Here is a 25,623-nt window from a genome sequence, read left to right as displayed (position 1 = left end):
TCAAGAAATAATATTAACTGGGGCACCTGGCTGGCTCAGTTGGAAAAGCATGGGACTCTTGACCTCAGGGTCATGAGTTCAAGCCCAACACTGGGTGTACAGATTACTAAAAAAAAAAAAAAAAAAAAAAAAAAAAAAGTAAAAATCCAGATTCCAAATATGGAACTAGGAAATATAAATGTCTGACAGGTCAGCATCTAATAGGATTGGGGGTCTGTGCTGGAGAATCCACACTTCCAATCTCTAAGAGGTCACATTTTTAATAAATTCTTGGGTTGTCAAAATAAAAAATGGCTGCCAGTGTGAAATCAATCGGGTTAAAAAAAGAGGCCATCTATATATAGATAGATAAATTCCAGAAAAGACAAATATTATATTATAGAAGGAAATCCTCTCATTCATATCCCAATAGTTACTTATAACAACTTGATTTTCTGTAAGTCATTTGCTTTCTTTCCTTCAGCTTCAGTTTTTCCATCTGTAAAATGGGGGTAATAAGAGCTGCTTCAAGGATTTGTTATAAGATTAGAAAAAAACAGATACCTGGCATAGTACCTAGATGTACTCAATAAAAGACACCTACTATTATTATAAATAAATAAAAATATTAATAGTGATTATGTATAGATAGTAGGGCAAGAATGTTTTTGAGATTCTTTTTTGTGTGTGTGTATATTTATTGGAGTTCAATTTGCCAACATATAGTGTAACACCCAGTGCTCATGCCGTCAAGTGCCCCCCTCAGTGCCCATCACCCAGTCACTCCAGCAGCCCAATTGACATGTTCTCCAGTGAGCCTGCCTTGATCTTCCCAGGCAGGATCTGAAGTCACCTCTGGATTTCCAGAGCTTCTGGGCTTCCTTGAGACTATGACTCAGTGATGTTAGGCTTCACTTGCCTGTCTCCTCATCAGACAGTAAGCTCCCTGAGTGTTTCATCCACTTGTCTTCTTACCTAGCCTAGACCATGGCACACAGATGTTATTCATAAAATGTACTGAATTATTTAAATTTCTTCAGTTTACTTTCCAGATATTCTATAATGAGACACAGGAATTTTATACTGATACATTTTCCATAATGAGCCCATATTTGACTACAGGGTGGTAGGTGAAGGTAGCTGGGTAGCAGGGGGATGCTGGACAGATAGAAGGGGAGCAAGGTAAGATCAGAGCTGCAGTCACCCATGTCTAGACAAAGAGCCAGGAGATGAGGTCTCAGGCTGGAGCCTTAGCACTCTCCAGGCCTGAGTCAGGTTACAGATGTAGGGCATGAACTCAGCAGCAGCTGCTGCTTACTTACTGTCAAGAAGGACAGACCAGATCTAAAGCAGTGTTCTTCCTATGAAACTCTGCCTCACGAGTTTGAAGGGGTAGTTTTGTTTTGTGTTTTTCAGCTTAGAGGAAAAAAGCAGAGCAGAAAGAGTGGGTGACAAGTAGATGCTGGGCAACTGGGAGAAAGACAATGCTACAGATATCCAAGGAGAACTGAGGGGTGACGGGACAGCAGAGCAATCAGGTGGAGATACTTAATGCACAGCTGGGACATTCCAGACCAGATGAAAGGATCAAGTGCAGAGAGGTGACAAGAGAGAAATAATCTTCTCCATGGAAAGGTGACAGAACCCCGGGCTGTCTCTAAGTGGTCTACCGGCCTCTAAAGGCAGCCCCTTATACTATGTGACAGCTTTGTTAGGGAGCCCCTTCCCTACAGGTACCACCAAGCCTGGCTCTGTCCCAGCTTGGCCTCTGAATCTCCTCCCCCTCACAGCCATTCCTGTACCTATGTGTGGTCTCTCCTCTCTGGGCCAGAAGTTCCTACTGCCTTTGGCTTTTTCTATGGCACATTTTCTCTTGCCCCTTTAGCTGCCCTACTCTGCACAGATTCTGAGAGCTCTGTGTCTACTTTGATGATAATATCTGCAACCGCCCTCTGTGGTCCAGAAGGGTCTGACTGGAATAGAGGGATGCAACCACCATTTATTCACTCGGGCCCTAGCCTTGTACTAACATGGCCAACGTTAAGCCACTTCTTAGGCAGCAAAATTTTGTTAAGTGTTCCTCAGCAGCCCTAACCCCTCCACGTATGCTGGCACTAAGAGGTCTGCCTTATGTCATACCACCTGACACACCATGGGTTCTCCTGGCCAAGTCCAGGGTGTACTCTCATGGAATGATAGGAGAGCAGTCCTGGAGGTTAGTGAAACATGTTCAGGGATTTCCTTAAGACATCTGAGGAAACTGATTTGACCTCTAGGGCTGCTCCTAGGGGTGGAAAATCTGAACAGAGAGGAGAGAAGTGCTTGCTCTCTAGGAACTTTCACTCTTGCTGTCCCAAGCACTCAGGATGTGCTGTGAAATCCCATCTCCCTTTCTACCCCCTCTTCTCTGGAGGAAACCACTGCAAGACAGTTACTAAGGATCCCAGGGAAACAAAGTATATGGTTAATGCTGGTTGCCAGATATTTCTAGTTCTCCCCCTTCTGGGCACATGACAAGATTATTCTTCTTGGCCTCTTGTGACTGGGTGTGAACAAGGATTAGTTCTGTCCAGTGTGATTGGAAGTAAAGGGTCTTCTAGAATGAGCATTTAACTACAGATGCAAGACCCTCCAGAGCATTCTTTTCCCTCTGGCCAGCAACCTGCAACATCCCAGAAGGTGGCTGCAATGCCAGTCTGGTCTCTGAGGGCCTATAATGAACAGAGGCTCTATCACTGACACATGATGGACAGGCTTCATGAGGCCAAAAGGAAATCTTTACCATTTTACACCATCAAAATTCTGCGTTGTTACAACATAGATGATTATATACTGAATGGAACCTTAGAAACCATATTGTGCAATGTCTTCATTTCACAGAGGTAACCTGAGCTTCAGTGAAGGGAAATGCTAGGCCTACATCACCCAGTCAGTGAGTGGTGGAGCTGGGACCACAAATCATGTCTTGTCTGTCTCAGTCCAGTGACCTAAGTGCTCTTTTTCAAGACAGAATATTTGCCACTAGGTGGGACCTGTCTCACTGAATCATCTCAAAGGATTTCAGCCAACGTGCCAAAAGAGACTCCATGATGAAGGAAAGAGCATAAGACTGAGAATCAGAAACTAAGTCTTCCATCTTTTCACGTAGATGGCATTGAAGGTGAAAGAAGCCCCTGCTCCTCCCAAAGCCAAAGCCAAAGCCAAAGCCAAAGCCAAGGCTTTTAAGGCCAAGAGAGTGGTGCTTAAAGGCATCCATGGACGCCTTTAAGATCTGCATGTCACTTACATTCTGACAGCCCACAACATTGTATCTCCAAAGGCAGCCCAAATATCCTCCAAAGAGTATCCTCAGGAGAAACAGGCTTGACCATTATGCCATCATCAACTTCCCCCTGACTACTGAGTCAGCCATGAAGAAAATAGAAGACAACGACACACTTGTGTTCATTGTGGGTGTCAAGCCCAATAAGTGCCAAATCAAACAGGCTGTGAAGAAGCTCTATGACACTGATGTGGCCAAGGTCAACATCCTGATCAGGCCCAGTGGAGAGAAGAAGGCATATGTTCGACTGGCTCCTGAGTCTGATGCTTTGGATGTTGCCAACAAAACAGGGATCATCTAAACTGAGGCTAGCTGGCTAAATCTAAATTTTTTCACCATATGAAGAAAAACAAACAAACAAAAATAGAAACTAAGTCAGGGGCACCTGGGTGGCTCAGTGGTTGAGCGTCTGCCTTTGGCTCATGTTGTGATCCTGGGGTCCTGCGACTGAGGACATCAGGTGCTTCTCTCTCTGCCTATGTTTCTGCCTCTCTCTCTCTGTGTTGCTCATGAATTAAAAAAAAAAAAAATCTTAACAAAAGAAACCAAGTCTTTCAGTTCTAGTCCTAACACCAAACCTACTACGTGACCTTGTATTCAAATCTATTAGTTTCGGTTTTGACACTAATGCACTTTGGGACCAAAGGCAAGCCATGTCATATCCCTGGGCTTTTTGTTGGCATGTTCAGCTGTGTGTTTTTGTTGTATCTGTGTGTATTTATGTCTGTATAACACATCGGTGTGTATATAACACAACTTTGTGTTATGTAGTGTGGGTAGTACATATCTGCACATGTGTACATCTATGTGCAGGAACCCTGATACCCTCACCCCTGTGTCAAAGAGAACTAAGGATTGTCTTCTCAGAGTAGCTTGACATGTTTTTCATACCATTCTACAATCTCTTAGGGTAAGAGTCCACTGATTTAGGCTTCAGATATTTAAAACATGTGCCTCACAGAAGAGCCTCCACAGAGGCTGCCCAGGAGAGAAGGGCTAGGCCAGGTGGGTGTAGCTCTGGTCCACCTCTCCTTCAACCACAATAGCTTTGTTTTCTTCTTAGATGTTCAGACTTTGGTAAGATTTCCCACTATTGTACTTGATGATTGCTGAAGTCCCTGGTAGCTCTGAGATTTGTGATTCTAGTTCTTGGATTCTGCCAACTAGTTCCTGAGTGATAGCTCAGTAGCTGGGAAGAGCAGAAGGTAGCTTGCTTTTAGGGAGTTCAAAAGTTTGGTTGAGAAGATCAAATTAAGATGGAGATTTTTTTGGCTCAAGCTGTACCATGCTCTCTGGAGTATGTGTGGAGGAGATGGATCAAGGAATGGTTTTAGAAGGAGTGATGATGGGAAAAGATTGCTTGCTAAGGTTACAGAATATGTGAGGCCCAGGGTAACATTACTTGGGCTAAAGATTTTGTCTATCCCTGGACCTATGAAAAGAAACTAGAAGGCCCACCACCTCAAAAACTGAATTTGAAGACAAGTCCTCAGAAGTCAGAAGTGTCTCAGGCCTCTGCCTGGTCATGATAGGGGCAGCTTCCTATTCTTGATGAGGCTGGGGGCTGGATTTGTATTTAAACAGACAATAATCACCTAAGGAGAAGTGGCTTTGGTGTGGAGCCAGACATAATTTGATGAGTGAAAGATTAAATGCAGCACGGAGTACCCATAGGCCTTCTCCTTTCTATGAGACTTACCTTTGCCTCAGAAGTCCTCAGAAGCTTCATCACCTCCCCTTCTCGGGCATAATCCAAGGGTGTGTGTCCCATTTCATTCCTCTGCAGGGGGTTGGCTCCTGGCAGGAAGAGAAGTAGTCAAAGGCTCTATCAGTGGTCATCAATGTGGCCTCAGCCTTCCCTCAGAAGTGACCTGGGCCCTGATTTCAGAGCAAGGCATTCCCATGGAAAGAGGGAGCAACAAAACCCTAAGAGATTGCAGAATGGTGTGAAAAACATGTTAAGCTACTCTGAGAGGGCAGTCCTTAGTTCTTTCTGACACAGAGGTCAGGGTATTGGGGTTCCTACACTTACACATACACATGTGCAAATACGTACTACCCACACTACTACATACACAAAATTATGTTATATACACACAGGTGTGTTATACAGACACGAGTATGCACACATATAACAAATACACACAGCTGAACATGCTAACAAATACCAAATAAAATACCGAATACATAGATTAATATATCCTACCACCAAAGCATTAGTTATTAAAATGCCTATATTATCAAGCTTACTTGCATAGAGGTGAATATTCATTTATAAAATCACATAAAAGAGTTCCTTTCTAAAACACAGAATATCCAAAAAAAAAAAAAAGTAAAACAGCCCCCTTTTTTCTGCTCTCTGGTCCTCTGTCTCTCCTTTAATGCTCTCTTATCTCTGGTATTTCCTGCTTTCAGAGTTAGCTGAGTGCTCTGGAAGGGAGTGAGCATCACCAGGAGCCTGGCTTTGGCAGCCCCAAGGTCTGATGCCCTTACCAATGATACCTGTTGTTAAGTGTGAGCATGTGGGCAGGTGTTTCTTCCAATCATTAATACCTGTGATTTGAGAACAAAGAACTTGAAATATGATAAAAGGAAGGGGCTTGCCAGGCCATACATCTACCTTCTTTTTAAGTTCTGGCAGCTCACAAGCCTGTATAAAGTGTCTACTTGGTGCAATGTCTTGGCAGATATGGAGGAAAGGCTCCTCTGATCTCCACATTGTCAGAATCTCCTTCCCGAAGCCCAGGTCTGAACATCTCATTGTCCTCTTCAAAAACTGTCCATTCAATTTGGCAAACCTTGAATTTGTAGGGCTTGAGACACAGAGGAATCAGGTCCGGCCTGGTCCCCAAGGCACTTCTCTCAAAGCAGGGAGATTGAAACATAAGAAAGCTGTGCCTTGAACACAGTTCATGCTCAAGAATTACATATTAAACAGAATATTCCTAGACCTTCTTTCTTGCTAAAGAAGTACTGTCTAGAAGTAAAGAAGGGTTAAGACTCAGTCCCTGCCATAAAAGTATAGTGGGCTGGCTGCGAACACTAAATTTGCAGGCAAATGCACACAGCATGGGGCCTGGCTCAAGGTGGATGGCTGGCTACTGTTTGATGCTGGACTATAAAAGTCAGCATTTCTCAATCCTAGGCTGTGGAAACATTTGTTCCATGATATAAAACTATTCCTACTGAAGCTCTTGGCTACTTAAAGGTCTATAAATTTATCAACAATTGTAAGGATTTATTAAGCATTTAAATGTGGCTGTCTGCCTGGGCTGCCGAGGAATAGGTGTGGGAGGAGGAGGGAGTGGGACAGAGAGTAAGAAGTATGATCCAGACCAAGGACACTTAATATCAGTGAGAAAAATTATACATGATCCTATTTTCTAATAGGAATTTGAAATATTTATATTCTTTTTTTATTGATATATAATTCACATACCATAAAATTCAAAAATTTTAAAGTGTATTATTCAGTGGTTTTGTTTTTTTAAGATTTTATTTATTTATTTGAGAGAGAGAGAGAGAGAGAGAGAGAGAGAGAGAGAGAAAGTGCATATAAGCAGTGGGGAGAGGCAGAGGGAGAAGCAGAGTCCTGGTTTAGCAGGGAGCCCAATGCGGCACTTGGTCCCAGGATGCAGATGCTCAACTGACTGAGCCACCCAGGTGTCCAATTCAGTGATTTTAAATATACTTACAGGGTTGTACAACTGTCACCACTGATTTGAGATCATTTTCATAATCTCAAAAAGAAATCCCATAACCATTATCACAGACACCCCCTATCCCCCCAACCCCAACAACCATTAGTCTACTTTCTGTTCCTATAGATTGCCTATACCTGACATTTCATGTAAATGGAAACATACAATGTATGGTCTTTCCTGTCTGTCTGCTTTCATTTAGCATGTTCTCAAGGTTCATCAATGTTGTAGTAGGTGTCATTCATGCTGCCACATGAAAGCAGGAAAGCAGCAGTTCTTTTCATGGATGAATAAAGCTCCATTCTGTGGACAGGCCACATTTTGTTTAGCCATTCCTCAGTGGATGGACATTTGGGTTATTTCTCCCTTTGGCTACTGTGAATAATGCTGCTATGAATGTGTGTGTACAAGTCTTTGCATAGATGTGTTTTCAAGTCTCTTGGCTATAAATCTAGGAGTGGTGATAAAAGCGGCTGCTAGTATTTACTGAGCACTGGCTATGTGCCAGACACTGTGCTCTGTTCTTCATGTACACTGTATCACTTAATCCTTGCAACCACTGTTAAGAGGTAGGAATTAAAATCCCCATGCTACAGACATGAAAACTGGGGCCCAGGAAAATGAAATAACTAGCCCAAGGTCACAAAGCTCATTATCTGCTTGGACCAGGAGTCAAACCCTTCGTTAGATTTTCTCAACTCCAATTCTCCACACTTCCACATGGCAGCCATGATATACCCCTGCTGAAATTTCCTTCCCGGGCTTTTCACCACTTACAGGATAAAGTGCCACCTCCCTGGTAAGGAGGGTGTCTGTGCTCTTCCTAACTAGTAGGCAAGTCCTTAAGGGCTCCGTTGCAACCTCATTTTTTCAATTCTATTGGCAGTGACTGGATGTTTTGTATCTGCAGGGCTCTGTATGCAGGATGATGGGAGACTGGCAAAGCCAAGGAATAGTCTTCTATTTTTATTTCTTGACCACTCTGTAGCAACTGATACCTTGGCTACTCTTTGCTTTGAGTTTTATAAAAATAAAACTCAGGTTATAAAAATGGTTTTATAACCATTTTTTCAGGTTTTCCTCACACCCCTATGACGATGTTTTGTGCAGACTCCACTTCCTGTCTTTAAGATCCGGTATTACCTAGGGTTGGTGTCAAGGCACAATTCCAGCTTTCCAGAAGCTAATGGGGATGAGTTGATCAAACAACTACAACTCAGGCCAAATGTGTCACTGTGCGGAAGGAGGAACAGACAGTACTGTGGGGTGCAGGAAGGAGCGGAGTGCTAAGGGGCTTGTTCACTGGTCTGGCCTTACCAGCCCTCACTGTTGGTGCTCAACAGTGAGGGGCTTACAAGGGCTGCGGCCAGTGGCAGATGGCACCCTCCCCTCCCCCCAAGTTCCTAGATAGTGGCTAGGGTTGAAAAAGAGCTACAGTTCAGCAGTGCAAAGGCCTTTCTTAGGCAGCCTCAAGGGGAACGAACTCTGTTGCTAGATATGAATTGGAATAAAAGGTGGATCTATAAGGAGAGATCTATAGAAGGTAAAGAGGAGCAACAAGGAAAAGAGAAATGGAAGAGAAGGGGAAGGCAGAGAGGAGGGAAGGTCAGAGAGGAAGACAGTGGGAGAAAGAACCAAGGGTGAGATTAGCTGCGTCAAACAAGTGCTGTCAGTGATCTATATTTGCTTACAGAATGAAAAATGTGTGCCATAAACATTGGCCACTGAGTAATTTCTAGTAGGAGTCGTGTCACTTCTCATAAAGGATGGGATGGGGACAGGTAAGACATCTGTGCACCTGTGCCAGCCAGCATAGGGATGCTTTTTAGCGGTGTCCCGGCCCATCTCTAGCTCAGGAAGCTCTTAGTCAGTCCCCACCCCAGCCACTCCTGAGGGGGGAAGCCAGCTGGTTTCCCCAAGGTTCTGGAGCCTCGGGGCAGCACTTCTGCTCTCACTTTAGGAAGGCTGAGGTGGGGGCACCATGGGAAATGTCCATCTAATATCAGTCCTCCAGCCCCCCCCCCAACACACACCCTTGCTCTGATGCTGACTTGACTAATTGCTGTAATAATTGATAGAACCTGACTTCTACAACTGATCGATTTCACCTCCACGACCAACGGCCACAAACCATTATACTCCAATAAATAACCACACTGGGTCTCACCCCCCTGCCCTCTCCAGGGGCATCAGGATGGCCCGTGCCCTGGCCTGACCTCCCCTTGTCTCCCACCCAGGGCCCCTCTGGGCCCCTCCGGGCCGAGCAGCTGGTCTAGAGGGTCAGGCCTCTGGGAGCAAGTGACAGGGCCGAATGGAGGTGGGGAGTGCTAATCGCAGGCCATCCGTCACCTCCCACTGGCTGTCTGGGGCTGGGGCCAACACCTGGAGCACCCCAGGCAGTATAGTGCAGGACCCCTCCTCTCCTCTCCATGCTCCAGATTAGTGTGTCCCAGCTTATAATATTTGATAAATAGCAGACTGGCTTCCTGGCAGCACTGCTGCGGCTGTGCCTGCCCGCTACAGCTGTGGAAGGTCACTCATTGGGGAAATATGTTTCTGTCAGTGGTATTGAAAAAAGTTTAGTGGAGTGACAGGCCTCAATTTTTCAAATTTTATTAACTCCATCCTCTTAACCATTTGTCTTGAATTCCTTCAGATTCTGGGGGATCTGTCAATAGGGCTTGGGTCAGGAAAGTAAGGTGTGTGTGTGTGGGGGGGGGGCGTGCTATGGGCTGGTTCTGGCTGGTACCAGTGGCTGGCGTGGGTCTCATCATCTAAAGCAGTGGAAGTGGTGTTGGTAGGACAGGAGGCTGGTCCGCTAGGACCTAGGGAACCCACTGCTCTTCTCTGGCATAGTGCCTGCCTTTGGTTTGACACAGTCATAGATTTTCTGAGTGGAAAAACACCTTAATGGTGAGCTCTTCCAATTCCCTAAGAAGAGACTCCCCTCTACTACATCAAAAACAGGTGGTCACCCTTGTCCCTCTGAATGTGCCCAGAACCTAGCCCTAAGCTCATGGCTCTCCAAGAGGTTCCCCCACCCCCACCCCACTAAACCGAGGGTAGAACTTGGTTTCATATGAGGTCCAGCCTCTCCCCCCAACCCCACTCCCACCCTGGTCTTCCTGCAAACACTTGTTCATCGTCAAAGACCTAGTCCAAGCTTCTCCAAGAAGGTTTCTCTCCCGTCCCAGGTTTGGTACCATCGTTTGTGCACCCACAGGCCCTTCTGCTCCTACCTTTCTGATCATCCCACATGAAAACTGTCTGTCTGCATCCAAGACTGAGAGCTCTCTTAGAAGTCGGGGACCATGTCTAATTCACTGCTATATCCTTGCTACCCAGCACAGGGCCTGGCAGAGAACAGGTTTCAATAATATATATCAAATGAACGGACTTCTTTCTGGGGACTGTCTTCTGAGGCCACACAAAACATGGCTGCTCTTCCTGCTTCAGAAGAGCCCTCTGACAGCAAGTGTGTGATCATGTCCCTGGTCCTGTAGGCCAAAGCTCCTAGTCTCTTTTCTGGTCCCAGACACCTCTCTGAAAAATTAGATCAAGTTAGGCCCCAACACCCTCTTGGCTCTGGGCAGGAAGTGGGGAGGAAGTGGTTGGATAGACTGGCTCACTTGCCCTTCCCTGGGAGAGGGCTGAAATTAGGGTGGAAGGGGAGGCCTGTTACTCCCTCTTCCCTTCTCACTACCCAATCTGGCCCTCTACTTACCTCTGTGAATATCAAAGAAGATAATGCTAGTTTAAGAGGGCTTTAAAAAACACAACAGTAACTGCCCTATACAAATGTGTTAAGCTGTATTATCAATAATATTGACATGCTCATATACTCCCCACTGCCCCTTGCAGTTCTTTTAGCTATACTAGCCTTCTAGTGATCTAGGTCTACCACCACTGACTTTCCATGACTCATCCCTTCCCCTACATGTAGGTGGCTCCCAGCCCTCTAAAAGAACACTGAGGGGACACCTGGGTGGCTCAATGGTTGAGTGTCTGCCTTTGGCTCAGGTTGTGATCCTGGGGTCCTGGGATCAAGTCCCACATTGGGCTCACTGCAGGAAGCCTGCTTCTCCATCTGCCTATGTCTCTGTCTCTGTCTCTCTCTCATGAATAAATAAATAAAATCTTAAAAAAAAGAAAAAAGAAAAAAGAAAAAAGAAAAAAGAGCACTGGGTGGGGGAGCTTGCAGGAGTGGGAGTTACCATTCCCTGGTAGTGTGATCCAGGACACCTGCTTCACTTCTCTGGTGGTAACTGATTGCTGTCCTTGCCAACCTCTAGAGGTTTTGTCTGGACTGAGTAAAATTAAAAGCTTGAAAATGGGGGAAAAAAAAGACCATACAATGTTTTCTGTAATAATGTCCATATTCACTCTTCCTTCTATTTTTACTGATAGCTCCTTTACCACCTTCATCTATTTCACTATTTTAACAGTCTGTTTACTATCTCCAATTAGAAGTTTTTTGTTGAATAGAAGGAATATTTTCCCCATAATCAGAGATGTCTGTCAGTGTACAGCAATCTATTCTTTCTGGTTTTGAGAGTTCCCTACCAAGGAAGCATTCCTAGAAATACAGAATGATCACATGAGAGAAGCTACACACCTTCCCTGTCTTCACACTGTTGTTTGGGCCACTCTTCACCTCTGAAACCCCATTCCTTGTCTCCCTGACCATCTAGATCCTACCCTTCCTTTAAGGTCCCTCCCTCTGGGAAGCCTTTACCACCCTCTTGCTCTCAATGCTCTTCATCTGTCCATGGGCTTCTGTTGTCTTCCCAACACCCTCCCTTTCCTGGGGGCCCCATCCCTGTTTAGTCATCACAGCTAGTATGTATGTAGCTCCTCAGGTCACAGACAAACCAGTTCTCCTCTATTCCCTGAGACTGAAGGTGAGAGATAAGAGACCTGTCCAGTATGCTGTAGGAGGCTGAGTGGAACCAGGAAGAGCCCCAGTTACGACATCTTGTCCTGAGCCATTTCCATAAACCACTGAGCATTCTCAAGATATGTACACACACATACCTGCGCACCTCTAGATATGCCACCCTGGTAACCAACAACCTTTACTCAGCACTCACTACATGCCATACCCTGTGCTGACTCCTTCCATGTATTTCAGGTTTTTTTTTTTTTTTTTTTTTTAACATTCAGCCACACACACACACACACACACACAGGCAGGAGAAGCAGGCTCCCTACAGGGAGCCTGATGTGGAACTCAATCCCAGGACCCCAGGATCACAACCTGAGCTGAAGGCAGAAGTTCAACCACTGAGCCACCAAGGTATCCCTCCATGTATTTCATTTTAAAGATTTATTTATTTATTCATGAGAGACACAGACTGAGAGAGAGAGGTAGAGACACAGGCAGAGGGAGAAGCAGGCTCCTTGCAGGGAGCCTGATGTGGAACTTGATCCGAGATCCCAGGATCATCACCTGAGCCGAAGGCAGGTGTCCAACTGCTGAGCCACCCAGGTGTCCCCATGTATTTCATTCTTTTTTTTTTTTTTTTCATGTATTTAATTCTTAACAACAATTTGAAGAAAGCAGAAAAGGTATCGTTTCCCATTTTCCAGATGATTTAACAGAGTCTGGCAGAAGAGCAGGATGAAAAGAGATAAGCTAACATTTTTTGGGTATAAGCCTTTGTACACAGTGTCTGAATTATTCATCATACAAAGACTCAGAGAAAACAGGCTCAGAGAGTTGAAATAATTTGCCCAAGGTCACCCAGCAGACAAAGAGTAGAGCTGGAATTTAAAGCAGAGATTTATTATGTGATTTTCTCTTTTGTATGTGTTTCCAATTTTACATAATCAGTTTTTTTGTTATTGTTTTTTAAAGAAGCCAGGTCTGGTTTTCCACCACATAGTGCTACCCTCCAAAGTTCTGATGACTAAAAACAGGAAAAAAAAATCTCTCTTCTTTCCTTCTAGTGTGCTGAGATGCTCCCAAACCAAAATATGGGGGGGGGGGGGGGGGGGGTTTACAGGTAGGTTTCAGACAGACAGCGCTTTGTAGAAAGGGTATAAAATGGGGTTCCTTTTCCTCTCATTTAGGGCTTTCCCATATGAGGACCAGAGGAGTAGTAACCCACATTAAATGATAAATGACATCCTAGAAGGTCATCTACAAGTCCTAACTCCTCAATGGACACAGTTGGTTGGGATCCTTTGCCTTTAGTGAGGGAGATATCTAGAGTTCAGGGAACAGAGACTTACTGCCTCATGACTGGATCCAGCCATTCCATTAAAACCTACTGAGCACTGATGCTGGGGACACAGTAGAATCAGATCAGTTCTTGCCTTTGGGCAGAATCCAGACTGATGGGAGACAGACAGGGAGACAAAAAGTAATGATGCAGTGTGGTGGAGGCAGATAAGGAGATGAGGATGATGACTCCCTTTCCCCCACTACAAGGGTGTAGCTGCGGTAAATGGGAAACCACAGCATAGAAGAAGCAGCAGTAGAAGAGCAGAGATGTTGCACTGAGAAAGCACTAAGGGGAAAAAAGACTGGAGAAGCCTGGGGAAGGGAAGGTTGGAGCCCAAGATGGTCATGGAGATTGTGAGTGGGAGACTGAGAGTTAGACCCGGACCTTCCAGTCCAAGGCTCTTTCCACCTGTCAGTCTTGGAACCTACCCCTAAGCTTTCAATTTCAACTAACCAGAAAGAACTGGAACACATGGAGCTGTCACTATTCTCTTTGGTAGCAAACCCCCCTTTTCCCACCACTTAGACCCTCTATTCTGCAAAGCCCAGCTCCATTTCCCCTGCCCAGAAACTTTCCCAGACCACTCTAGCCTATGTGGACCACTTTTCCCTTTGATCCCCTAGAGCACTTAACTGATCACACACTTTTCACACACATTATATCTCGTCTCCAGAATCAGATGTATTACTAAAGGGATGCCCTGTGAATGCCTAAAAACGGAAGTGGTAATGATTGCCAGTCAATGAGGATAGGGTCGCAGAAACCAAGTCATGCCAGACTAACCTCATTTCCTTTCTTCATCAGGATTATCTGTTTGCTCAATCAAGTACAGTCAGGGCAAATGTGGACTTCACCAGACATTTGAGGGATATCTCAGGACAACCTAAGGACATGATGGAGAATTGTGGCTGGGTGCTAGTATAGCATGGAAGGTTACTGGTGAGTGGTGGACTAACCAGATCCAAGGGGAATGGCATGACTAATAGATCATAGGTGACCTGGAAGGAAGTTCTGAGCGGCAGCAAATAGGCTTGGTCTTGTTTAGTATGTTTATCCTCAACACAGATATCTTAGGGATGGTCTGTTTATAAAATCTGCAGGCATCAGATTAGGGTGGGAAGAGCCAGATACACCCAGGGAAAAGAGCTGAAACAATGAGATGAAAAGTAATGGAGATAGGGGCAGCCTGGGTGGCTCAGCGGTTTAGCGGTTTAGAGCCGCCTTCAGCCCAGGGTGTGATCCTGGAGACCCAGGATCAAGTGCCACATCGGGTTCCCTGTATGGAACCTACTTTTCCCTCTGTGTCTCTGCCTCTCTCTCTCTGTCTCTCTCATGAATAAATAAATAAATAAAATCTTTAAAAAAAAGTAATGGAGATAAATGGGAAGTCACGGGTTTTCAAAGACAAAGTAGAGATGGTTCTGGGGAGTGTGATCAAAATAGGAAAGAGTTGGGCGCCTAGCTGGCTCAACACGTGACTCTTGACCTCTAGGTTGTGAGTTCAAGCCTCACATCAGGTGTAGAGATTACTAAAAAAAATAAATAAACAAAAAAAAATAGGAAAGGGTTGGGAAGCCACATGAGCATAATGAGTTAAAGAACGGGAGGCTCAGGCTAGAGAAAAGATAGTTCAGAAGAACATATGTGCATCTTTAGGTACTGGAAGGGCCAGCAGTAGAACAGGGATTAGATTCATTCTACATAAACCCCATGGTAAAATTAAGACCCTTGGAAGATTTTTGTTGAATAAGGGAAATTTCTAACCAGCACCCAAAGATAGATTCTGAGCAGTCTCAGGAACAAATGAGTTCTCCAGCCCTGGAAGTGTTTAAACACTGAGTGGATGACCATTTGGTAGGTCTACTACCTATGCCTCACCTTTCAGAGGTTTCTTTTAAGACTAATTGTTAATTTGTGTTTATTCATTCAGAGATACTTTCTGAGAACCTTTTATGTGTCTGGCATCAAGCTAGGTGTTAGGCATACAAAGGTGAATAAGACGACACTGTCTCAGCTTCTACAGAGCTCCTAGTCCTACTAGGAGAAGACAGCTAAGTTTATTTCAAGAGTATCTTGTGCCTTGATTACAGGCCTCAGCACAGGGTAGGCTGGCTTTAGCTTAGATTAAACCAAAGAGATCCTGTGGAAATTCAAACACAGATTTGATTACTAAAGGCCATAGCTTAATCAAGCCAAATCACTTGCTTAAACCAACTACTGGCTGTGGGAACAGAAGTGTACAGTGAAACACAATTCATGAATTTTTGTACATGATATTTTTCTCTTAGAGTCTGAGATCTGGTCTTTGGCTGGGACTTGTTTATGTACCTACAGATTGTCTTACAAGTGGCTGTGATGTCAGGGTGAAGTGATTTAGCCAGCAGGGCTACCCAACTCTCCATTTCTTACCCACCCTATGGGGACTGCTTCAGCACAGACATAAACATGCTCCTGCCGTTACCTTATTGCACTCGTCACATGGGGAGGCTAGAAGGCTTGATTCAGGGATATGATTGGATTTTAAATCCCAGTCTCACAGGATTTTAATTACTGGTCTGGGGCAGCAGGGATAGGCGCTGGCTGCCTTTGGATGGAGGAGGTCGATACGCCACTCCACAACATATTGAGCCACAATGCCTGCAGACTCTATTGCTCTATTTAATCATCTTTTGCAAAATTTACAGTGGAACAGGAGGGATCAATACAGAATTTATCACATTCTCTTGTAAATATGAGCCAGGAAAGAGTTCTAGGCAGTTTGTTACTGAGTGGGAGGGAACATGTCTGTGTACAGCTGGGTATTAGGAGAGGAGACAAAATCCATACTTCTTGGCATAAGCTACAGACGCTCAGCCAGACCCTCTTAAGCCTGAAAGCAAGTTCAAAGGGAATAACATGGATTCATTCATTCATTCATTCATTCAATCAACCAACATTCCAGAATACCTATTTCATATGCCAGACCCTGTAAAGGCTCTGGCATACAGACTCGTAATTCTGCTCCTGAGAGCATACACAGAGATATATCACAATGGCTGTGCTACTTATACTTACTAGTAAGCGGTGGAACTTGTACAAGTTACTTAACAGTGCCTTTGTTTGTAGATATGGAAGATACAGTTAATAAGAGTATCAAATTCACATTTTAATTATTAAAAGAGATAAAAGCCTTAGTACAGAACTCAGTACACAGAAAGAACTCAATAAATGCTAGCTATTGTTACAACAATTACCATTAATAGGCATTCTTTCTTACAATACATCTCACCATCATTTATTGCAGAGATGGGGTCTATTGCAGAGATGGGGTATTGTACAGGAAGCCAGCCACCCCCATCTCTTTAGCAGACAGAAGGGAGACTGGGGTGGCCTTCCACAGGTCAGACATTTGGCCAGGGCTCCTGGCAGCACAATGGGGCAGGGGGTAGAGGGTGTATGAGGAAGAGATACATGTTGAAGCTCTGTTTTTTAAAGCTTCGATTGTAATCTTTGAAACAATAAAATAGCCTCCTAAAATTGCTGTGGGGGAATAGACTGAGAAGTGATATACTTTATGTGGGCAAGCCAGGGAAAGTTATACAGAAGAGAGATAGAGTTGGTTCTTAAAGACTAAATAGGAGTCTATAGGTAGAGAAGCAGGGAAAGGGCATCCCAGGCAAAGAAAATAGATGTGTAAAGGTTTGGAGGCAGCAAAGATTCTAGGCTACGGAGGTAGAACTTGAATGGGCCTGTGGTAGTAATAGTTCCTGTCTCCCCAGACCAGCCTGGCTGCAGGGGACCCTGGAAGGCCGACCAAGCTCTGGCCCCAATCCCGAAGCAAACCATCATCCCCAGGCCTCTTGGAGATAGGGTGGCAAAAGATTCATGGGGCACTGCAGGAAGACTTGTAGGCAGGTTAAACATCTGGGGTTATCTTCCAGGCATGGGGAATTGCTGAAGGTTTTCAAACAGAGGAATGCTAGGGTTTGCAGGGTAGAGGCTGGTTTGAAGAGGAACCTGGAGGTAGGGAGACCAACAAGAAGACTCTTATGGTAGGCCAAGTGAGAGTGATAAAGTCTAAACTAGGGTAGTGAGGACAGAGGAGAGAAGATGGACTTGAGAGAAAATTCTCAGACAGACAGGGCTTGTTGGGAAGTGTAAAAAAAGTCATCAGATTTACTTATACTACTTTGTTGTTTGGTGACCAGTAGTTGATGCTGCCCGTCACCAAAGAGGGACTATGGAAGAGTCTGAGGGGGGTTGGGTTTGGATACATTGAATATGAGATGTCTACAGAATATTAAGCATCAGCAGAGCTACTGGAGATATGAAAATGCCTGGCTTGTTGTAAGGCAAATACGTAGGCCAGTCTGGTTAGAAAAGAAGTGTTACAATTGCATGGATATAAATGTTCAAACAGAATTCATATACAGAGTTAGGTGGGAAAAAGGGCAAAAGCAAAAGCTCCTGCCAAGGATTTCTGCTCAATGCAACCTAAGGTAGGGGTTTTCTAGAGAAGAGATAATGTTTCTGGGTAGCATGTGACACAGGCACTGGAAGTATGAGGATCTTCAGCTCATTTTCATTTTGGGCAAGTTTCCTGGAAGTTGTGGGCTCTCAGGAGGCCAGCCTCACTTCTCTCTACCCACAAACCAGCACAGACTACCCCCAGAGGTGATAGCAGGCTCTGTGCCCAGAAAGCAGCTGGGAGCAACTGTCATGGGAGGAAATGACTCTGGATAAAGCAGAGTTCAAAGTGCACATAATAAGAGCCTGGGTCCCTGGGCTTCTGCATTCCCCCCACCCCCTCCCACAAATGACAGCTGAGACCAAAGCAGCCAAGCCTGGGGTCTGGGCTGAATTTAGCAGTCATAATTATACTGCTGACGTCTGGGGCAGAGCCACAGTCTCTGCAGAAGGCAGCAGCTTTTGTTCATGCACTAAAAACACATCATCTTCAAACATGCTAATCGCATGTCTGCTTCTGTCTAACAATGAAGGGAGGCTGAGGAGAGGGCACACAATGCCCACACATCTGGCTAATTCAGTTATAAGGCCAATCAATCTTGATGGGTTGTCCATAAAACATCAACTACCCCAAAGGACTGACCTGACCAGATGTTTAAGCTTTTGCTGACCAATCCCAGCCTAATGTCCATAGCAGAGAAGAGGGGTTATCAAGAGATGGCTTATGCTGCAACTCACATGTTTATTCCCAAAGCTAAGTAAAGCCTTCTGCTTGGATGAGAGCTATCAGTACATTAAAGTGGTGGCTGAGCCAGGCTTACTGAAATGAAGTTTAACTGACCTTGAACAACACAGGTTTGAAATGTGCAGGTCACTTACATATGGATTTATTTTGATAAGTACAGTAGTACTATGAATGTGTTTTCTCCTCCTTATGATTTTTAAAATGACATTTTTGCTCTAGCTTACATTATTGCAGTAATACAGTATATAACACCTATAACATACGAAATGTGTGTTAATCAACTGTTTATGTTATTGGTCATTCTTCTGATCAACAGCAGGCTATTAGTAATTAAGTTTTGGGAGAGTCAAAAGTTACAAGCAGATTTGCACTTGCATGGAGCCCTTAACCACTGCATTGTTCAAGGGCCAACTGTACACTCAGATACACAGGGAAGATACACCTTCAGGAAGGCAGGAGGCCTTCTTTACAGGTGGCATTGAGAACACTTGCAAAAACAGAACCCAGTGAAATATTTTTGCTAATTGTACTTCCCAGTAGGGAGAGAATCAGGAGTGTGGGGGTGAGTATCTTTATGATATTAAATGCTACAGGCTCCAGTCCTGGGCTCAGGAACCATTCATCTGCTGACGTCTGCTTTTCAACCCATCAAGGCTGAAGGAATTGCTCATCTCCCTCATAAAATTGTGGCCTTTTTTTTTTTTTTTTTTTTAAATCAGAAGTCACTGCCAACAAGGACTCTCTCAGTTTATGCTCCTTCCTTTATGGCCAACCCCAGTCACCAGGCAACAGCCACCAAAAATAAAAGTGGAAGGGCAGTGGGGAGATTAGGAGGAAGGAGAGGGCAGGGAATAGATTTGCAGTCTATACCAAGAGGAACATTTTTGACTCAGAGCTTCCAGCTGGTGCTAATGATTCCATTTCCCTCAAGAGGACTTTTCTCTAATTAATTCTAAGGACTTCACCAAGATTATTTCAGTTGAGGCTACATGACAAACCAGAAAGATGGACTTCGGAAAAGAAACTTTTCAGAATGTGGTAATAGAGAATCACATATTTAAAATGAGGTCCTTGTTGAGACTGTGGCTAGAATAGTAGCTGGCACACAGTAGGAGCTTAATATTTACTAACTGAATAATTACACTCTAGTTATGATGCAGTTGGGCTACATCCTTCAATTTCTATTTGTCAGGAAAGGCATCCTATAATCCAGTCCCTGCAAATAATGCTAGACAAAATCACAGAGATCAGGAGAATCTTCTCTTAGCCTAAATGAACAGGGATGAAGCAGTGTTGGAAGACAGAGGTATGGACCTCATCACAGCCAACAACTCTTTTTTCTTCCTCATGGTTATAGTAACCAATGCTGCTGACCAATCCTGCAATTCTTTCAACCTTAATTTTCATGATACATAATACCCATGACTTTATCTGCCTATGGAGGTTCCTGTTCACTCTTTTGTTCCAAGTTACAGGTGACACCGGAGGTTAAGTCCTCAGTTCATGATCCTTTCTCTGTAGGCACTCTCATTTAAGAAACAGTTCCAACTGGCACAGCTTTAACTATCCCAGTAGTTCACAATCCTGGTTGTATATCAGAATTATACAGGAAGTGTTAAAAACATATCAATCTAAGGTGGAAGAAAATATCTGCAATATATATCACAGATAAAGGGCTAACACCCTTAACATATAAAAACAAAGACCAAAAGTCCTATAGAAAAATGGGCAAAAGACATGAATAGACAATTTACAAAAGCAGATATAAAATGGCTCTTAAACATATGAAATGATGTTCAGCTCACTCATAACAGAAGAATCAAACTAAAACTATGCTGAGAGAGGTGGGGCAAGATGGTGGAAGAGTAGGGTCCCCGAGTCACCTGTCCCCACCAAGTTACCTAGATAAATTTCAAATCATCCTGAAAACCTACGAATTCAGCCTGAGATTTAAAGAGAGAACAACTGGAATGCTACAGTGAGAAGAGTTTGCGCTTCTATCAAGTACAACTTGTTTTTGGCCACTCTGCACTGAGCAAAATGACTAGAAGGAAAACCTCACCTCAGAAAGAATCAGAAACAGTCCTCTCTCCCAGAGTTACAAAATTTGGATTACAATTCAATGTCAGAAAGCCAACTCGGAAGCACAATTATAAAGCTACTACTGGTGGCTCTAGAAAAAAGCATAAAGGACTCAAGAGACTTCATGACTGCAGAATTTAGTTCTAATCAGGCAGAAATTAAAAATCAATTAAATGAGATGCAATCCAAACTGGAGGTCCTAACGACGAGGGTTAACGAGGTAGAAGAACGAGGGAGTGACATAGAAGTTGAAGGCAAGGAAGGAAACGGAGGAAAAAAGAGAAAAACAATCAAAAGATCATGAGAATAGGATAAGGGAAATAAATGACAGCCTCAGAAGGAAAAATCTACATTTAATTGGGGTTCCAGAGGGCGCCAAAAGGGACAGAGGTCTAGAAAGTGTATTTGAACAAATCATAGCTGAGAACTTCCCTAACTTGGGAATGGAAACAGGCATTCAGATCCAGGAGATAGAGAGATTCCCTCCTAAAATCAATAAAAACTGCTCAACACCTTGGCATTTAATAGTGAAACTTGCAAATTCCAAAGATAAAGAGAAGATCCTTAAAGCAGCAAGAGACAAGAAATCCCTAACCTTTATGGGGAGAAGCATTAGGATAACAGCAGACTTCTTCACAGAGACCTGGCAGGCCAGAAAGGCCTGGCAGGATATATTCAGGGTCCTAAATGAGAAGAACATGCAGCCAAGAATATTTTATCCAGCAAGGCTCTCATTCAGAATAGGAGAGATAAAGAGCTTCCAAGATAGGCAGAAACTGAAAGAATATGTGACCACCAAACCAGCTCTGCAAGAAATATTAAGAGGGACTGTGTAAAAGAAAGAGGAAGTCCAAAGAAACAATCCACAAAAACAGGGACTAAACAGGTATCATAATGACACTAAATTCATATCTTTCAATAGTAACTCTGAACGTGAATGGGCTTAATGACCCCATCAAAAGGTGCAGGGTTTCAGACTGCATAAAAACGCAAGACCCATCTATTTGCTGTCTACAAGAGACTCATCTTAGACATAAGGACACCTACAGCCTGAAAATAAAAGGTTGGAGAACCATTTACCATTCAAACGGTCCTCAAAGAAAGCAGGGGTAGCCATCCTTATATCAGATAAATTAAAGTTTATCCCAAAGACTGTAGTAAGAGATGAAGAGGGACACTATATCATACTTCAAGGATCTATCTAACAAGAGGACCTAACAATCATGAATATTTATGCCCCGAATGTGGGAGCTGCCAAGTATATCAATTAATAACCAAAGTTAAGACATATTTAGATAATAATACACTTATACTTGGTGACTTGAATATAGCGCTTTCTATAATTGACAAACTAAAATATGCTGAGATACTATCACGTATCAGATTGGCAAAAACTTAAAAGCTAAACAATACACTCTGTTGGAGAGGTTGTGAGAAAAATAAGTACTTTCATACGTTGCTAACAAGAATGCAAAATGGTACAACTTCTGTGGAGGAGAAATGCACAGTATCAAACTAAAGGACATATGTATCTACCCTTTGACCCAGCAATACCACTTCTAGGGCTTTACTGTAAAGACATACCCCCCACAATCCCAAATAGACATGCAAGAGGTTATTCATTTAGCATTATGAATAACTCAAAAATACTGGAGACCTCAATGTCCAAGCATAGAGTATATAGTACATATACACAATGGAATACTATGCAGCTATAAAAAAGATTAAGAGAGGGATACCTGGGTGGCTCAGCGGTTGAGTGTCTTTGGTTCAGGGCGTGATCCTGGTCCCAGGATCGAGTCCCACATCGGGCTTCCTGCAAGGAGCCTGCTTCTCCCTCTGCCTGTGTTTCTGCCTCTCTTCATGTGTCTCTCATGAATAAATAAAATAAAATCTTAAAAAATAAAAAATGAGAAAGATATCTGGGAACTGATACTGAGTAATTTCTAGGAAATACGGTTATGCAAAAAAAGCAAACTGCAGGAGAGTATATATTGGGTATTATTTTTTGTGTAGGAAAAAAGGGCAAATTTAAAAATACATATAATTTGCTTATACAAGGAAACATAACATAAGGGCTCCCTGAGAGGAGCAGAAAAGGGGAAAAAGGGATACAGGAGAGAGTTTCACTTCTCTGAGTGTATCTTTCTATATAGCTCAAACAACAAAATTAATACAAAAACAGGTAGGGGAGATAAACCCTAAAACTGAAAGTGAATTGAAAAATTAACCCAACTATATTTCACATGAGTAACGCACATACTGAAGGGGAAAAAATACCACCAAGTAACTTATGAATCTAGTATTCGACTATATACTCTTAGCCTTGGATGGAGTAGGTATGAGAACTGCAAGTAAATCCTGATCTGAACTCTGTTTAGTAGGTCTGTTTTCTATAGTGGTATGGGTAAGGCAAGGCTGAAGCCTTCTTAGATGTATCACAGGAGTAAGAAAATGAGCAACTGTATCAGTTTGGAGCTAGCATTCTCCTACAGAAGAAGGGGTGTACAAATAAGAAATGTGTAAAGACAAGGAAGAACCTTGCAGGGATGGACTGGAATGAGAGGTAGTGGCATTCAAGATTTCAAAAATATGTACATACATATGTGTCTATATATGTATATGCACGTGTATGTATCTTGTGATGGATATGTAAGCACATGTGTATATAACAATATATATTTCATGGTCCTATAAACAGAAGGGGTAATAAGCAAACTAGGTACTCAGGTTTCAGTCTCTAATATCATTGCTCACTAAAAAGTCTCAGGGCTCCTCAGAGAAATGGCTGATTCCAGGGCAGCAGCAAGGTGGATATAAGACTGAAACATCTTGTGATGCCAGGAGATATGGAAATGCTACCAAAAAAAAAAAAAAAATTGAGGTATGCCACACTGGCTAAATCTGAGACAATTTTAGCACATAAGCACCAACATAACTAAGAATGGTAATGAGTTACAGAACAATTATAGTATCCATGAGCACATTTTCACAATTAGATAGATATATGGGGGAGAAAGGGTTTTTGTTTACCACAGGATGCCAAGTGCTGAATGGTCAATGTGGAGTAACTGCTGGAGTTGGGAAAGTTATAAAATATTAATTTTGTAACCACTGTGTGAAGACTGGTTCAGGAAAGAGTTATCAATGGAAGAGGAGCAAGATATCTGCATGGTCAAAACTGTCTATCTGCAGACTGCTTATTAATTTCAAGGGAAAAAGTAATAAATACAGAGTGGAGAAACGGCAATACTTGGGTTGGTGATGGGGTGGGAGTAAGATCTTTTGCTGCAGACTCTTGGATTTTGTACTGTGTACAAGTATTAACTATTCAAGAATAGGAAGAAAAATAAAACATAAAATATCTCTGAGAGTGTGGCAGGCAGAATAATGGCCCCCCAATGATGTCCACATTCTAATCGTTGGAACCTGTGAATGAGCTAAATCACTCGGCAAAGAGGAATAAGGTTGTAGATAGAATTAAGGTTGTTAATCAGCTGACTCTGAGAAGGGAAGATTACCCTGGTTACCCAGGTGGATCCAAAGTAATCACAAGAGTCCTTAAAAGTGAAAGAGGGAGGCAGAAGACTCAATGTCAGTGTGAAAAAGGAGAAAGACTAATTGATCACTACCAGCTTGAAGACATGGGGGGGGGGGGGGGGACTGTGAGACAAGGAATGTGGGCAGCCTCCAGAAGCTGGAAAAGGCAAGAAAACAGATTCTGAGTCTCCAAAAAAGAATGTACTGCTGACATCTTACTTTTAGTCCAGAGAGACCCATTCCAGACTCCTCTCCAGAGCTTTAAGATAATAAACTTGAGTTGTTTTAAGCCACTAAGGTTTTGATAATCTATTTACAGCAGCAATAAGAAGAATACTAAGACAAGTTACGGTGGTTGCCTCTGAGGAGGAGGACCAGGAATGCTCAAGGGAGACCTCTTTTCTACTAAATATCCTCTGGTACCACTTGAAATTTGTATCTTTTACATTTTTTAAAGTAAAAATCACTGTTGGGGCACCTGGGTAGCTCAGGCGGTTGAGCATCTGACTCTTGGTTTCGGCTCAGGTCATGATCTCAGGGTGCTAAGATGGAGCCTCCCCATCTGTCAGGTTCCATGTTCAGCAGGGAGTCTGCTTGCCCTCTCCTCCCTCTGCCCCTACCCCCGCTCATGTGCATTGCTCATACTCTCTCTCTCGCTCTAAAATAAATTTTAAAAAATAAAATCTTTAAAGTAAAAATCACTGTAGTCACTAAACAGTCACTTCAGGAACTCTATTGATTTCAAAATGGAGTACAAATTCTCTGGCTCATCCCCAAGGCCCTCCACACTCCCTACCCATAATCCAGCAGGTGGTCGGATTCTTCTACATCTCCAACGTGCAAACCTCATTTCTGTTACTGACGCACCTGAAAAGCTTTCCTCCTTCCCTCTGCTTGTTTGAACTACACCTGTCCTTTGAGACTGTCTCCAGTCCCCCTCCTTCCGGAGCTTCCACAATGCCAACACTGATCTTCCCCTCCTTGTTCATTACACTTGTTTATTCTGCCTTTCACATAAGTTTATTTCAAGGTTCTGCACTGTTCTCAGTGTGCTGTGTGTATGAGCCTTTGCACCAAACTAGCAGTCTAGAGGGTGCAGTCTGAAGGAAGAGCCTGTATTTTTTCTTTTTTATTTCCTGTAACACCTAGTGCTCATTTATAAATACACTTACTCAACAAATGTTTACCAAGCACCCACTATGTGCTAAGGATATTACAGGGTATTGGGAATGTAAGCCCTGCAGATGCAGACTCTACCTTCAGGGAACACATTATATAACAAAGGAGAGGTCTATTGATCAAATAGCTATATGACAACATGTGGTTAAGGGTAAAAAAAGAAATTATACAGAACACTTTAAAAGCATGTATCAGAGGAACCAAGAAAAGGGATATTGGTGGTGAGCTGCAGGAAAATAATTAATAGTTGCTGAATTAACTATGAATACTTAGATTTGCAATCAGATAAATCAGAGGGCAATTACTCATTCAGACTCAAAATATTAAAGTAGAGGGGAGCTCTGAAATTGCAGTCCAATTATCTAGTTTTACAGACGGGGAAATGAGGCTCAGTGAGGTGGA

At 43.3% G+C, this 25,623-nt stretch overlaps 1 protein-coding gene across 4 annotated transcripts in view; it reads right to left on the bottom strand.

The window, feature by feature from the left end:
- The window catches only part of CLPB (caseinolytic mitochondrial matrix peptidase chaperone subunit B), a 144,656-nt gene that overhangs the window by 34,678 nt on the left and 84,355 nt on the right, over positions 1–25,623 (bottom strand). For all 4 annotated transcript variants that reach the window (XM_038568761.1, XM_038568759.1, XM_038568757.1 and 1 more), the window contains one exon: positions 5,001–5,098. In XM_038568761.1, coding sequence (XP_038424689.1) covers positions 5,001–5,098 — 98 coding nt within the window. The remainder of the gene's footprint in view (positions 1–5,000; positions 5,099–25,623) is intronic.

The sequence above is a fragment of the Canis lupus genome, chromosome 21 (assembly GCF_011100685.1).
Source record: "Canis lupus familiaris isolate Mischka breed German Shepherd chromosome 21, alternate assembly UU_Cfam_GSD_1.0, whole genome shotgun sequence".
Classification (NCBI taxonomy): Eukaryota; Metazoa; Chordata; class Mammalia; order Carnivora; family Canidae; genus Canis; species Canis lupus.
Note: the sequence above shows the minus strand (reverse complement) of the source record. Positions and strands in the feature narration are given on the sequence as shown.